We start from the raw sequence: 16473 nt of genomic DNA, 5'->3' as shown, positions 1-16473 counted from the left end.
ACATTAATCGAAACCTGTTTTTGCTTTGTCATTATGGGGTATTGTGATGTCATTATGGGGTATTGTGATGTCATTATGGGGTATTGTGATGTCATTATGGGGTATTGTGATGTCATTATGGGGTTCTTGTGTGTAGATTGATGAGGGGGGGAAAACCTATTTTAATTCATTTTAGAATAAGGCGAGAACAAAATGTGGAAAAAGTCAAGGGGTCTGAATACTTTCCGAATGCACTGTAACTTTGTAAATTAAAAGAAGTATAAATGTTTTTTATTTGTTAACTCTGGTTCCATTTGTCTAACATTCAGTATCAAAAATATCAAAACATTTAGAGAATCATAAAGGGGCAAATAGTTTTGGCACTAAAAATGGTTGGTGATTACTACATACATACTACAGTACGTCTCCATTTCATGCCTGTTATCTTCCACAGTTCTTTCCATTCTCCTTTCACCTCTCTCATCAACGAGTTGGTTTCTACCCACAGGACTGCCGCTGACTGAATGTTTGTTTGTTAGTCGCACTGTTCTCTGTAAACCCTAGACACTGTCGTGTGCGTGAAAAGCCCAGGAGGCCGTTTCTGAGCTACTGGAACCTGGCACCGACAATGCCACGCTCAAATTCGCTTAGGTCACTCATTTAGCCCATTCTATCGTTCAATGGAACAGTAACTGAATGTCTTCATGCCTGTCTGCCTGCTTTATATAGGAAGCCACGACCACGTGACTCACTGTCTGTAGGAGCGAACCATTTTGGTGACAGGGTGGTGTACCTAATATACTGGCCACCGAGTGTGTGTGTGTGTGCGTGCGTGCGTGTTCTATCCATGCAGGCTTTCGCGCGCTACCTGAGACATGAAACAGATGGGTGGGAGGGCATACACCCTGGCGCCAATTTTTTTCATGCTCATTTTGCCTAAATGGATCATGGAAACATTTTATTCAACACCTAGGTTTGAAAGAAAATAATCGTCACGACAGTTAATTCGAAACGCAACATAGCAGGCAATTATTATCGTATGTATTTTCTATGTGAACTTCCTAAAATGTCGACCAAAAACAATCACTGTATAAGTTAATGGAAACATAGCTAGTGAAGACAAAGCCTTGGCCTGGTGGGAAACATTGTGCTGCTTGTATCTCTAGACGTGCTGGACATGGTTGATGTGATCATGGAGGGCAGCGAGGGGGAGACGGAGGAGCTGGGCCCCGCGCTTAGTGATGACCTCATCCTCCAGACCTTCCCTTTCAGTGCAGTGGTACCTGCTGTCCTGGAGGCCAGGAACAAACTACCTGCTACCTACAGAACGGAGAAAGGTAAACTACTAAAGTACTGTCTGTCTGGCGGGCTGTCTGTCTGGCGGGCTGTCTGTCTGGTGGGCTGTCTGTCTGGTGGGCTGTCTGGCTGGCGGGCTGTCTGGCTGGCGGACTGTCTGGCTGGCGGACTGTCTGTGGCTCGTTCAAACACTCAACGCCTTGTTTGTGTGTATTCATGTATATTATATTCGTGTATAATGTAATGTTGTGTATTTGACCTGAGGGAGGGTGTATAATGTTGTGTATTTGACCCTAGGGAGGGTGTATAATGTAATGTTGTGTATTTGACCCTAGGGAGGGTGTATAATGTAATGTTGTGTATTTGACCCTAGGGAGGGTGTATAACATAATGTTGTGTATTTGACCCTAGGGGAGGGTGTATAACATAATGTTGTGTATTTGACCCTAGGGAGGGTGTATAATGTTGTGTATTTGACCCTAGGGGAGGGTGTGTAAGGTTGTGTATTTGACCCATGGGAGGGTGTGTAAGGTTGTGTATTTGACCCGAGGGAGGGTGTATAATGTTGTGTATAATGTAATGTTGTGTATTTGACCCTAGGGAGGGTGTATAATGTTGTGTATTTGACCCTAGGGAGGGTGTGTAATATAATGTTGTGTATTTGACCCTAGGGGAGGGTGTATAACATAATGTTGTGTATTTGACCCGAGGGAGGGTGTATAATGTAATGTTGTGTATTTGACCTGAGGGAGGGTGTATAATGTTGTGTATTTGACCTGAGGGAGGGTGTATAATGTTGTGTATTTGACCCGAGGGAGGGTGTATAATGTTGTGTATTTGACCCGAGGGAGGGTGTATAACATAATGTTGTGTATTTGACCCGAGGGAGGGTGTATAACATAATGTTGTGTATTTGACCCTAGGGAGGGTGTGTAATGTTGTGTATTTGACCCTAGGGGAGGGTGTATAACATAATGTTGTGTATTTGACCCTAGGGAGGGTGTGTAATGTTGTGTATTTGACCCGAGGGAGGGTGTATAACATAATGTTGTGTATTTGACCCTAGGGAGGGTGTATAACATAATGTTGTGTATTTGACCCGAGGGAGGGTGTATAACATAATGTTGTGTATTTGACCCGAGGGAGGGTGTATAACATAATGTTGTGTATTTGACCCTAGGGAGGGTGTGTAATGTTGTGTATTTGACCCTAGGGGAGGGTGTATAACATAATGTTGTGTATTTGACCCGAGGGAGGGTGTATAACATAATGTTGTGTATTTGACCCTAGGGAGGGTGTGTAATGTTGTGTATTTGACCCTAGGGGAGGGTGTATAACATAATGTTGTGTATTTGACCCGAGGGAGGGTGTATAACATAATGTTGTGTATTTGACCCTAGGGAGGGTGTGTAATGTTGTGTATTTGACCCTAGGGAGGGTGTGTAATGTTGTGTATTTGACCCTAGGGAGGGTGTGTAATGTTGTGTATTTGACCCTAGGGAGGGTGTGTAATGTTGTGTATTTGACCCTAGGGAGGGTGTGTAATGTTGTGTATTTGACCCGAGGGAGGGTGTGTAATGTTGTGTATTTGACCCGAGGGAGGGTGTGTAATGTTGTGTATTTGACCCTAGGGGAGGGTGTGTAATGTTGTGTATTTGACCCTAGGGGAGGGTGTGTAATGTTGTGTATTTGACCCTAGGGAGGGTGTGTAATGTTGTGTATTTGACCCTAGGGGAGGGTGTGTAATGTTGTGTATTTGACCCTAGGGGAGGGTGTATAATGTTGTGTATTTGACCCTAGGGAGGGTGTGTAATGTTGTGTATTTGACCCTAGGGAGGGTGTGTAATGTTGTGTATTTGACCCTAGGGAGGGTGTGTAATGTTGTGTATTTGACCCTAGGGAGGGTGTGTAATGTTGTGTATTTGACCCTAGGGAGGGTGTGTAATGTTGTGTATTTGACCCTAGGGAGGGTGTATAACATAATGTTGTGTATTTGACCCTAGGGAGGGTGTATAACATAATGTTGTGTATTTGACCCTAGGGAGGGTGTATAACATAATGTTGTGTATTTGACCCTAGGGAGGGTGTATAACATAATGTTGTGTATTTGACCCTAGGGAGGGTGTATAACATAATGTTGTGTATTTGACCCTAGGGAGGGTGTGTAATGTTGTGTATTTGACCCTAGGGGAGGGTGTATAATGTTGTGTATTTGACCCTAGGGGAGGGTGTATAATGTTGTGTATTTGACCCTAGGGGAGGGTGTGTAATGTTGTGTATTTGACCCTAGGGGAGGGTATGTAATGTTGTGTATTTGACCCTGGGGAGGGTGTATAATGTTGTGTATTTGACCCTAGGGGAGGGTGTATAATGTTGTGTATTTGACCCTAGGGAGGGTGTATAATGTTGTGTATTTGACCCGAGGGAGGGTGTATAATGTTGTGTATTTGACCCGAGGGAGGGTGTATAATGTTGTGTATTTGACCCTAGGGAGGGTGTGTAATGTTGTGTATTTGACCCTAGGGAGGGTGTGTAATGTTGTGTATTTGACCCTAGGGAGGGTGTGTAATGTTGTGTATTTGACCCTGGGGAGGGTGTATAATGTTGTGTATTTGACCCTAGGGGAGGGTGTATAATGTTGTGTATTTGACCCTAGGGAGGGTGTATAATGTTGTGTATTTGACCCGAGGGAGGGTGTATAATGTTGTGTATAATGTAATGTTGTGTATTTGACCCTAGGGAGGGTGTGTAATGTTGTGTATTTGACCCTAGGGGAGGGTGTGTAATGTTGTGTATTTGACCCGAGGGAGGGTGTATAACATAATGTTGTGTATTTGACCCTAGGGAGGGTGTGTAATGTTGTGTATTTGACCCTAGGGGAGGGTGTGTAATGTTGTGTATTTGACCCTAGGGGAGGGTGTGTAATGTTGTGTATTTGACCCTAGGGGAGGGTGTGTAATGTTGTGTATTTGACCCTAGGGGAGGGTGTATAATGTTGTGTATTTGACCCTAGGGAGGGTGTGTAATGTTGTGTATTTGACCCTAGGGAGGGTGTGTAATGTTGTGTATTTGACCCTAGGGAAGGGTGTATAATGTTTTGTTGTATATTTAAGGTGTAATATATGACTACATGGCAACAGTCCTGTGTGACGTGCTCCACTGTCAGAGAGACCCTCTGCCCCTCAGCCTGGCTCTTCTACAGTACGACAAAGAGCTGAACTCCTCTGAAGATCCTGGGCCTCCCCATCACTCCATCATTCACCTACATCACTACTACACATCATGGCTGCCCCAACAGGCCCGGGAACCTCTGGTCAGAACACCTGCTTCTCATCACGATCGTACAGATATAACTGTTATTATCATGTTCATAAGTGTTCATAATAAGGTTTTTGGTAAAGTGTTGTTATTATTTAATGGTGCTAATTACAACGATGATATGATTATATTATTATTATATTATTATGTGTCCACAACCAACCTCCTGTTCGATCGTCTCTCCTCTGTCCGACAGTTCCAGTCCTGTGAAAGCCCTTTCCATGTCTCTCCTAGTCCTGTGACCTTCACTGGTCTACTGAAGACTGCCTACACCCAGGGGGCCTCTGCCCTGCTAGAAGACTCCTTCCGGTGGAGACTGGAGAAGAGTCTGGTCACTATGGAGATGGCAGAGTATCCTGTTGCAGCCAAGCAGATCCTGCTGTACATCAAAACCACTGTGGACAACTGCAGCAGGGTACGGAGAAACACTCACCTAACCTGTATGAGCGCTGCTTTATCGAGCCGCATCTACCATGACTAGCTCCTAACACGTTGTCTCCTGTCTCGCCACCTCTCCTAACACGTTGTCTCCTGTCTCCTGTCTCTCCACCTCTCCTAACACATTGTCTCCTGTCTCTCCACCTCTCCTAACACGTTGGCTCCTGTCTCTCCACCTCTCCTAACATGTTGTCTCCTGTCTCTCCACCTCTCCTAACACGTTGTCTCCTGTCTCTCCACCTCTCCTAACACGTTGTCTCCTGTCTCCTGTCTCGCCACCTCTCCTAACACGTTGTCTCCTGTCTCCTGTCTCTCCAACTCTCCTAACACGCTGTCTCCTGTCTCTCCAACTCTCCTAACACGCTGTCTCCTGTCTCTCCAACTCTCCTAACACGCTGTCTCCTGTCTCTCCACCTCTCCTAACACGTTGTCTCCTGTCTCTCCACCTCTCCTAACACGTTGTCTCCTGTCTCTCCACCTCTCCTAACACGTTGTCTCCTGTCTCTCCACCTCTCCTAACACGTTGTCTCCCTAACGTTGTCTCCTGTCTCTCCACCTCTCCTAACACGTTGTCTCCTGTCTCTCCACCTCTCCTAACACGTTGTCTCCTGTCTCTCCACCTCTCCTAACACGTTGTCTCCTGTCTCTCCACCTCTCCTAACACGTTGTCTCCTGTCTCTCCACCTCTCCTAACACGTTGTCTCCTGTCTCTCCACCTCTCCTAACACGTTGTCTCCTGTCTCTCCACCTCTCCTAACACGTTGTCTCCTGTCTCTCCACCTCTCCTAACACGTTGTCTCCTGTCTCTCCACCTCTCCTAACACGTTGTCTCCTGTCTCTCCACCTCTCCTAACACGTTGTCTCCTGTCTCTCCACCTCTCCTAACACGTTGTCTCCTGTCTCTCCACCTCTCCTAACACGTTGTCTCCTGTCTCTCCACCTCTCCTAACACGTTGTCTCCTGTCTCTCCACCTCTCCTAACACGTTGTCTCCTGTCTCTCCACCTCTCCTAACAACGTTGTCTCCTGTCTCTCCACCTCTCCTAACACGTTGTCTCCTGTCTCTCCACCTCTCCTAACACGTTGTCTCCTGTCTCTCCACCTCTCCTAACACGTTGTCTCCTGTCTCTCCACCTCTCCTAACACGTTGTCTCCTGTCTCTCCACCTCTCCTAACACGTTGTCTCCTGTCTCTCCACCTCTCCTAACACGTTGTCTCCTGTCTCTCCACCTCTCCTAACACGTTGTCTCCTGTCTCTCCACCTCTCCTAACACGTTGTCTCCTGTCTCTCCACCTCTCCTAACACGTTGTCTCCTGTCTCTCCACCTCTCCTAACACGTTGTCTCCTGTCTCTCCACCTCTCCTAACACGTTGTCTCCTGTCTCTCCACCTCTCCTAACACGTTGTCTCCTGTCTCTCCACCTCTCCTAACACGTTGTCTCCTGTCTCTCCACCTCTCCTAACACGTTGTCTCCTGTCTCTCCACCTCTCCTAACACGTTGTCTCCTGTCTCTCCACCTCTCCTAACACGTTGTCTCCTGTCTCTCCACCTCTCCTAACACGTTGTCTCCTGTCTCGCCACCTCTCCTAACACGTTGTCTCCTGTCTCGCCACCTCTCCTAACACGTTGTCTCCTGTCTCGCCACCTCTCCTAACACGTTGTCTCCTGTCTCCTCTCTCTCCACCTCTCCTAACACGTTGTCTCCTCTCTCTCCACAGTTGTCTATAGACACAGGGCTGCTGGAGCTCAATGTCCTAATGGGAGTTCTCCAGGGGTTGATGTTGAGGCTTCAGAGCACCCAGGAACCAACTGAGGAAAAAGAGGCAGAGCCCATGGTCGAAGGAGAGACTGAGCCCATGGTCGAAGGAGAGACTGAGCCCATGGTCGCTGATCAGAAGTCAGCTGAGACCGCAGAAACCATGGCTGTGGATCTCAAGGTGGCGGCGGAGACGGAGCCTATAGCTATGGACCAGGACACCGCCACTGTAGTAGATCCAGCCAAGGCAGCAGAACCCAAAGCTGTGGACCTCCTGAATGGATCAGAGCTCTTCCTGGAGGTCAACCCGTCTTCTGAAGCAGAGGACGACCACAGCCTGGTAGGTCCCAGTAGCCCTTTTACCCGAGGTAGTATACCAGATATATAGTAGTCAGAATTCCAACGGGGGACCAAAGAGAACAAAGACTCCGCGTCCTTCGTCAGGGAGTCTTCGTACCAATATCAAAAAGAAAGGACAAAGACTCGGTGTCCTTCGTCAGGGAGTCTTCGTACCAATATCAAAAGAAAGGACAAAGACTCGGTGTCCTTCGTCAGGGAGTCTTCGTACCAATATCAAAAAGAAAGGACAAAGACTCGGTGTCCTTCGTCAGGGAGTCTTCGTACCAATATCAAAAAGAAAGGACAAAGACTCGGTGTCCTTCGTCAGGGAGTCTTCGTACCAATATCAAAAAGAAAGGACAAAGACTCGGTGTCCTTCGTCAGGGAGTCTTCGTACCAATATCAAAAAGAAAGGACAAAGACTCGGTGTCCTTCGTCAGGGAGTCTTCGTACCAATATCAAAAGAAAGGACAAAGACTCGGTGTCCTTCGTCAGGGAGTCTTCGTGACAAATAGAGTTGTAACCTTGTTCCTCCTTGTTTACTGTAGCACAATAACTTATCCCTGGTGGATTTGGGATATTTCTCGTTGACTTTTTGTTCTGGTGATGTGATATACTGTATCCCTTTCCCTGACCTCTGTGTGTGTGTGTGTGTGTGTGTGTGTGTAGGTGGTGTTGTCAGTGCTGAGTTCCATCCTGAAGCACCCGTGTATCGAGCAGTGGTTCCTGTCTCTGGAGTTGTCCTCTGTCCCTCCTACCTCCCTCAACCCCGTCAGGCTGAAGCTGCTGTGTGCTCAACTGTCTGACTGCATCCTGGGTCTATTACAGTCCTCTGCCTCCGTCCTTCGACCCCTGAACTCCCTCCATCTCCTCTCCCCCTACCTAGAGGCTGTATCAAGGGCTCTGCTCAGAGAGCTGGGGGAGACTGGGGAGAGGAGGGAGACCGACAAGGAGTCCCGGCCTGTGAGAGCCTTCATGGCCTTGCATGCCTACATGGAACCCTCTCTCCTCCAGGAGCTGGTCTCTTCCCTTCTCCTCCTCCCCAAGGAGGCGCTCATCACCCCGGGGGAGGGAGAGGAGGACAGAGAGAAGAGCCCCAGAGCAGCAGAGCTCAGTGTCTACGGACGCACGGCTCTACAGGTCCTCACTGAGACCACCTCCTCCACCGACGCCTCTTCATCCGGCTCCCCTGTCCTCCTCCTCTCCCAGGCCCACCTCCAAGGCCTGGCCACCCTGCTCCTCTCCTGCTCCAGCCCATCTCTGGAGACCTTCCTCCTGCAGGCCCTGAGGACCCAGCCAGGCAACGCTAAACTCCTCCACACTGACATCCTGCTCCACTGTCTCCAGGGGCCTCTTACTGCAGCCACCCAGGCCCTCGGGGTAGCTCTGCTGCAGAACTGCTCTGCTCACAGGCTCTGCTTCGAGGTGTGGTGCCTGCAGCCGCAGCACCTAGAGACACTGACAGACCAGGTGGAGACATTCCTACCGCTGGTCAACAGTTACCTGCAGACTGCAGCCAGAGAGGACCTCGCCAGGCCTAAAGAAGGTAGGTGGTTGTGGTCTCGTCTGCTGTGTCAAACTCATTGTTACTGTATTTATGTTAGACTGGCAGCTGTCAGGGGGGTGTCTGTCAGGGGGGTGTCTGTCAGGGGGGTGTCTGTCAGAGGGGTGTCTGTCAGGGGGGGGTCTGTCAGGGGGGTGTCTGTCAGGGGGGTGTCTGTCAGGGGGGTGTCTGTCAGGGGGGTGTCTGTCAGGGGGGGTCTGTCGGGTCTGTCAGGGGGGGGTCTGTCGGGTCTGTCAAGGGGGGGGTCTGTCGGGTCTGTCAGGGGGGGGTCTGTCAGGGGGGGTCTGTCAGGGGGGGTCTGTCAGTGGGGGTCTGTCAGTGGGGTGTCTGTCAGGGGGGGTCTGTCGGGTCTGTCAGGGGGGGGTCTGTCGGGTCTGTCAGGGGGGGGTCTGTCGGGTCTGTCAGGGGGGGTCTGTCAGGGGGGGTCTGTCAGGGGGGGGTCTGTCGGGTCTGTCAGGGGGGGTCTGTCAGGGGGGGGTCTGTCAGGGGGGGTCTGTCAGTGGGGGTCTGTCAGTGGGGGTCTGTCAGTGGGGGTCTGTCAGTGGGGGTCTGTCAGTGGGGGTCTGACGGGTCTGTCAGTGGGGGTCTGTCAGGGGGGGGTCTGACGGGTCTGTCAGTGGGGGTCTGTCAGGGGGGGTCTGTCAGTGGGGGTCTGTCAGGGGGGGGTCTGACGGGTCTGTCAGTGGGGGTCTGTCAGTGGGGGTCTGTCAGGGGGGGGTCTGTCAGGGGGGGTCTGTCAGGGGGGGTCTGTCAGGGGGGGTCTGTCAGGGGGGGGTCTGTCAGGGGGGGTCTGTCAGGGGGGGGTCTGACGGGTCTGTCAGTGGGGGTCTGTCAGGGGGGGTCTGTCAGGGGGGGTCTGTCAGGGGGGGTCTGTCAGGGGGGGTCTGTCAGTGGGGGTCTGTCAGGGGGGGTCTGTCAGGGGGGGTCTGTCAGGGGGGGGTCTGTCAGGGGGGGTCTGTCAGGGGGGGGTCTGTCAGGGGGGGTCTGTCAGGGGGGGGTCTGACGGGTCTGTCAGGGGGGGTCTGTCAGTGGGGGTCTGACGGGTCTGTCAGTGGGGGTCTGACGGGTCTGTCAGGGGGGTCTGTCAGGGGGGGGGTCTGACGGGTCTGTCAGTGGGGGTCTGTCAGTGGGGGTCTGTCAGGGGGGGGTCTGTCAGGGGGGGTCTGTCAGGGGGGGGTCTGACGGGTCTGTCAGGGGGGGTCTGTCAGTGGGGGTCTGACGGGTCTGTCAGGGGGGGTCTGTCAGTGGGGGGTCTGTCAGTGGGGGTCTGTCAGGGGGGTCTGTCAGGGGGGGGTCTGTCAGTGGGGGGTCTGTCAGGGGGGGTCTGTCAGGGGGGTCTGTCAGGGGGGGTCTGTCAGGGGGGGGTCTGACGGGTCTGTCAGTGGGGGTCTGAATCCTAACTTCCACTTAATTAGTCTCTCTTTGACATTTAATGCTTGCCTTAAGAAGTGAAAGTGCATGTTTGGTTCTTAACTATCACAGTCACCATGTTGTTTACCATGTCCATGTGGTCCCACAGTTCAGACAGCGGTGCTGAAGGCCTTGAAGAAGGCCCTGTTCCCCAGGCTGAGCCTCTCTGTGCTGGGGCAGGAGACAGGGGAGGCCCTGGGGCCTGTGGAGGTTGTGGAGGCTCTGTCTAGTCTGGTTAGACTGACAGCTAAGGTCAAGGACATCAGAGAGCTCATCGCCTCCCTGCCTGCTGCCCTGCAGAAACTAGACGGCTTTGAGAGGTAATATGTCTGTACAGGTATTACCTCAGTAAAACACAGCCGAATTCAACAGGTGTAGTAGACCTTACTTTGAAATGTTTACTTACAAGACCTTAACCAACAATACAAAAATATTTACTAATTAACCAAAGTAAAAAATGTAAGAGAAGCAATAAAATGACAATAGCGAGGCTATATACAGGGGGTACAGGTTAGTAATGAGACTATATACGGGGGTACAGGTTAGTAATGAGACTATATACAGGGGTACAGGTTAGTAATGAGACTATATACAGGGGGTACAGGTTAGTAATGAGGCTATATACGGGGGTACAGGTTAGTAATGAGACTATATACAGGGGTACAGGTTAGTAATGAGACTATATACAGGGGTACAGGTTAGTAATGAGGCTATATACAGGGGGTACAGGTTAGTAATGAGGCTATATACGGGGGTACAGGTTAATAATGAGACTATATACAGGGGTACAGGTTAGTAATGAGGCTATATACAGGGGTACAGGTTAGTAATGAGACTATATACAGGGGTACAGGTTAGTAATGAGACTATATACAGGGGGTACAGGTTAGTAATGAGGCTATATACAGGGGGTACAGGTTAGTAATGAGGCTATATACGGGGGTACAGGTTAATAATGAGACTATATACAGGGGGTACAGGTTAATAATGAGACTATATACAGGGGGTACAGGTTAATAATGAGACTATATACAGGGGGTACAGGTTAGTAATGAGGCTATATACGGGGGTACAGGTTAATAATGAGACTATATACAGGGGGTACAGGTTAATAATGAGACTATATACAGGGGTTACAGGTTAGTAATGAGACTATATACAGGGGGTACAGGTTAGTAATGAGACTATATACAGGGGGTACAGGTTAGTAATGAGACTATATACAGGGGTACAGGTTAGTAATGAGACTATATACAGGGGTACAGGTTAGTAATGAGGCTATATACGGGGGTACAGGTTAATAATGAGACTATATACAGGGGGTACAGGTTAATAATGAGACTATATACAGGGGGTACAGGTTAGTAATGAGACTATATACAAGGGGTACAGGTTAGTAATGAGACTATATACAGGGGGTACAGGTTAGTAATGAGACTATATACAGGGGTACAGGTTAGTAATGAGGACTATATACAGGGGGTACAGGTTAGTAATGAGACTATATACAGGGGGTACAGGTTAGTAATGAGACTATATACAGGGGGTACAGGTTAGTAATGAGACTATATACAGGGGGTACAGGTTAGTAATGAGACTATATACAGGGGGTACAGGTTAGTAATGAGACTATATACAGGGGGTACAGGTTAGTAATGAGACTATATACAGGGGGTACAGGTTAGTAATGAGACTATATACAGGGGGTACAGGTTAGTAATGAGACTATATAATATACAGGGGTACAGGTTAGTAATGAGACTATATACAGGGGGTACAGGTTAGTAATGAGACTATATACAGGGGTACAGGTTAGTAATGAGACTATATACAGGGGTACAGGTTAGTAATGAGACTATATACAGGGGTACAGGTTAGTAATGAGGCTATATACGGGGTACAGGTTAGTAATGAGACTATATACAGGGGTACAGGTTAGTAATGAGACTATATACAGGGGTACAGGTTAGTAATGAGGCTATATACAGGGGTACAGGTTAGTAATGAGGCTATATACGGGGGTACAGGTTAGTAATGAGACTATATACAGGGGGTACAGGTTAATAATGAGACTATATACAGGGGGTACAGGTTAGTAATGAGACTATATACAAGGGGTACAGGTTAATAATGAGACTATATACAGGGGGTACAGGTTAGTAATGAGACTATATACAGGGGGTACAGGTTAGTAATGAGGACTATATACAGGGGTACGGTTAGTAATGAGGCTATATACGGGGGTACAGGTTAGTAATGAGACTATATACAGGGGTACAGGTTAATAATGAGACTATATACAGGGGTACAGGTTAGTAATGAGACTATATACAGGGGGTACAGGTTAGTAATGAGACTATATACAGGGGGTACAGGTTAGTAATGAGACTATATACAGGGGTACAGGTTAGTAATGAGACTATATACAGGGGGTACAGGTTAGTAATGAGACTATATACAGGGGTACAGGTTAGTAATGAGACTATATACAGGGGGTACAGGTTAGTAATGAGACTATATACAGGGGTACAGGTTAGTAATGAGACCATATACAGGGGTACAGGTTAGTAATGAGACTATATACAGGGGTACAGGTTAGTAATGAGACTATATACAGGGGGTACAGGTTAGTAATGAGACTATATACAGGGGGTACAGGTTAGTAATGAGACTATATACAGGGGGTACAGGTTAGTAGTGAGACTATATACAGGGGTACAGGTTAGTAATGAGACTATATACAGGGGGTACCGGTACAGAGTCAGTGTGCAGGGGTACAGGTTAGTAATGAGACTATATACAGGGGGGTACCGGTACCGAGTCAATGTGCAGCGGTACAGGTTAGTAATGAGACTATATACAGGGGGTACCGGTACAGAGTCAATGTGGAGGTTAGTAATGAGACTACATACAGGGGGTACAGGTTAGTAATGAGACTATATACAGGGGTACAGGTTAGTAATGAGACTATATACAGGGGTACAGGTTAGTAATGAGGCTATATACAGGGGTACAGGTTAGTAATGAGACTATATACAGGGGGTACAGGTTAGTAATGAGACTATATACAGGGGTACAGGTTAGTAATGAGACTATATACAGGGGGTACAGGTTAGTAATGAGACTATATACAGGGGGTACAGGTTAGTAATGAGACTATATACAGGGGGTACCGGTACAGAGTCAGTGTGCAGGGGTACAGGTTAGTAATGAGACTATATACAGGGAGTACCGGTACCGAGTCAATGTGCAGCGGTACAGGTTAGTAATGAGACTATATACAGGGGGTACCGGTACAGAGTCAATGTGGAGGTTAGTAATGAGACTACATACAGGGGGTACAGGTTAGTAATGAGACTATATACAGGGGTACAGGTTAGTAATGAGACTATATACAGGGGTACAGGTTAGTAATGAGACTATATACAGGGGGTACAGGTTAATAATGAGACTATATACAGGGCTTCCTTGTTAGTAATGAGACTATATACAGGGGGTACAGGTTAGTAATGAGGCTATATACAGGGGTACAGGTTAGTAATGAGACTATATACAGGGGGTACAGGTTAGTAATGAGACTATATACAGGGGTACAGGTTAGTAATGAGACCATATACAGGGTACAGGTTAGTCCAGGTAATTTAGGTAATATGTTCATATAGGGAGGGGTGAAGTGACTATACATAGATAATAAACAGTGAGTAGCAGCAGTACCGGTACAGAGTCAATGTGGAGGCTATATACAGGGGTGGTACCGGTACAGAGTCAATGTGGAGGCTATATACAGGGGGTACCGGTACAGAGTCAATGTGGAGGCTATATACAGGGGGTACCGGTACAGAGTCAATGTGGAGGCTATATACAGGGGGGTACCGGTACAGAGTCAATGTGGAGACTATATACAGGGGGTACCGGGGTACCAGTACAATGTGCTGGGGTACAGGTTAGTTGAGGTAATTTGTACAGTAGGTAAGGGGGAAGTGACTATACATAGATAATAAACAGTGAGTAGCAGCAGTGTAAAAACAAAGGGGGCCAATGTAAATAGTCCGGGAGGCCATTTGATTAGCTGTTCAGGAGTCTTATGGCTTGGGGGGTAGAAGCTGTTCAGGAGTCTGATGGCTTGGGGGGTAGAAGCTGTTAAGGAGCCTTTTGGACCTAGACTTGGCATTCCGGTACCGCTTGCCGTGCGATAGCAGAGAGAACAATCTATGACTAGGGTGGCTAGAGTCTTTGACAATTTTTTTGGGCCTTCCTCTAACACCGCCTGGTATTTAGGTCCTGGATGACAGGAAGCTTGGCCCCAGTGATGTACTGGGCCGTTCGCACTACCCTATGTTGCGCCTTGTGGTCAGATGCCGAGCAGTTGCCATACCAGGTGGGGATGCAACCGGTCAGGATGCTCTCGATGGTGCATCTGTTTAACATTTTGAGGATCTGGGATCCATGCCAAATCTTTTCGGTCTCCTGGGGGGGAATAGGTGTTCTCGTGCCCTCTTCACGACTGTCTTGGTGTGTTTGAACCATTCTAGTTTGTTGGTGATGAGGACACCAGGAACTTGAAACTCTCGACCCGCTCCACTTACAGCCCTGTTGATTTTAATGGGGGCCTTTTCAGGCCCACCTTTTCCTGTAGTTCATGATCAGCTAATTTGTCTTGATCACGTTGAGGGAGAGGTTGTTGTCCTGGCACCACACTGCCAGGTCTCTGACCTCCTCCCTATAGGCTGTCTCATCGTTGTCGGTGCTCAGGCCTACCACTGTTGTGTCGTCAGCAAACTTAATGATGGTGTTGGAGTCGTGTTTGGCCACGCAGCCATGGGTGAACAGGGAGTACAGGAGGGGACTGAGCACCCACCCCTGAGGGGCACCATCCCTCGGATCAGCGTGGCAGATGTGTTGCTGCCTACCCTCACCACCTGGGGGCGACCTGTCATGAAGTCCAGGATCCAGTTGCATAGAGAGTGTTTTAGTCCCAGAGTCCTTAGCTTAGTGATGAGCTTTGAGGGCACTATGGTGTTGAACGCTGAGCTGTAGTCAATGAACAGCATTCTCACATAGGTGTTCCTTTTGTCCAGGTGGGAAAGGGCAGTTTGAGATTGCGTCATCTGTGGATCTGTTGGGGCGGTATGCAAATTGAAGTGGGTCTTCGGTTTCCGGGATTATGGTGTTGTGAGCCATGACCAGCCTTTCAAAGCTCTTCATGGCCACCGACGTGAGTGTGCTACAAGGCGGTAGTCATTTAAGCAGGTTACCTTCGCTTCCTTGGGCTCAGGGACTATGATGGTCTGTTAGAAACATGTATTTATTACAGACTCGGTCAGGGAGAGGTTGAAAATGTAATCTTTGTTTGAGATGAGAAGCTCATTTTGGTCATAAGAGACACGGTAGCAGCAACATTTATGTATAAAATAAGTTATAGACGGGGGAAAAAACAAATATAGCATGGTTGTATAGCCCCCCCCTGAAAGACCCCCATTGACAGACCCGACAGACCCCCCCCTGACAGCTACCAGTCTAACATAAATACAGTAACAATGAGTTTGACACAGCAGACGAGACCACAACCACCTACCTTCTTTAGGCCTGGCGAGGTCCTCTCTGGCTGCAGTCTGCAGGTAACTGTTGACCAGCGGTAGGAATGTCTCCGTCTGGTCTGCCAGTGTCTCCAGGTGCTGCGGCTGCAGGCAACACACCTCGAAGCAGAGCCGGTTGGTCATCCCCTCCGGTGCCATTTATTAGGAAGTCAGCCTATTTCAGTTAAACACACATCTACTAAGGTTACAGGGGACCATGTATCAACAAGGTGTATTTCTTTTCTCTCTGTCCCTCCCTTCAGATGGCAGCTGGTGGACCCCATCAGTGCTGTGCTGTCTGTCTGTCCCGAGGAGCTAGAGTTGTGGAGGACTTCGGTGCTCTCTGCTGCCCTCCGGTGGCTGAGCTCTTCCTACGGTCACAACAGAGACCAGAACACGGCACCACTCACACAGGAGGACAGCATACTGAATAGACTGACTGTACTGCTGGTGGGTCCACAGTCTATCACCTGTTGTCCGCATCCCAAATGACTCTCTCTTCCTGATATAAATGCGCTACTGTTGACCAGAGATCATGAGATGTTTTCAGTTGATATGTCAACTTAAATTACGTTGGTTTTGTAGTACATTGACATTTGAGTCATTTATCCAGAGCGACTTACAGTAGTGAGTACATGTGTTTTTCGTACTGGTCCCCTTGTGGGAATCGAACCCACAACCTTTCGCGTTACAAGTGCCATGCTCTACCAACTGAGCCACGCGGGACTACATTGGTAACTCAGAAACAAACTTTTTACATCCCCCCCCCCCCCTCCCCCCCTCAGACTTTTCCAGAA

General features: G+C 48.7%; 1 protein-coding gene across 2 annotated transcripts in view; it reads left to right on the top strand.

Annotated features, from left to right (window-relative positions):
- urb1 (URB1 ribosome biogenesis homolog) overlaps positions 1-16473 on the top strand; it is a 65369-nt gene that overhangs the window by 17270 nt on the left and 31626 nt on the right. For both annotated transcript variants that reach the window (XM_031795490.1, XM_031795489.1), the window contains exons 18-25: positions 1146-1316; positions 4389-4588; positions 4790-5008; positions 6750-7127; positions 7796-8672; positions 10210-10420; positions 15940-16126; positions 16462-16473. The exon at positions 16462-16473 is cut by the window's right edge and continues 47 nt beyond it. In XM_031795490.1, coding sequence (XP_031651350.1) covers positions 1146-1316; positions 4389-4588; positions 4790-5008; positions 6750-7127; positions 7796-8672; positions 10210-10420; positions 15940-16126; positions 16462-16473 — 2255 coding nt within the window. The remainder of the gene's footprint in view (positions 1-1145; positions 1317-4388; positions 4589-4789; positions 5009-6749; positions 7128-7795; positions 8673-10209; positions 10421-15939; positions 16127-16461) is intronic.

This window comes from Oncorhynchus kisutch, linkage group LG18 (assembly GCF_002021735.2).
Source record: "Oncorhynchus kisutch isolate 150728-3 linkage group LG18, Okis_V2, whole genome shotgun sequence".
Lineage (NCBI taxonomy): Eukaryota > Metazoa > Chordata > Actinopteri > Salmoniformes > Salmonidae > Oncorhynchus > Oncorhynchus kisutch.
This window is presented reverse-complemented; position numbering and strand designations above follow the sequence as displayed.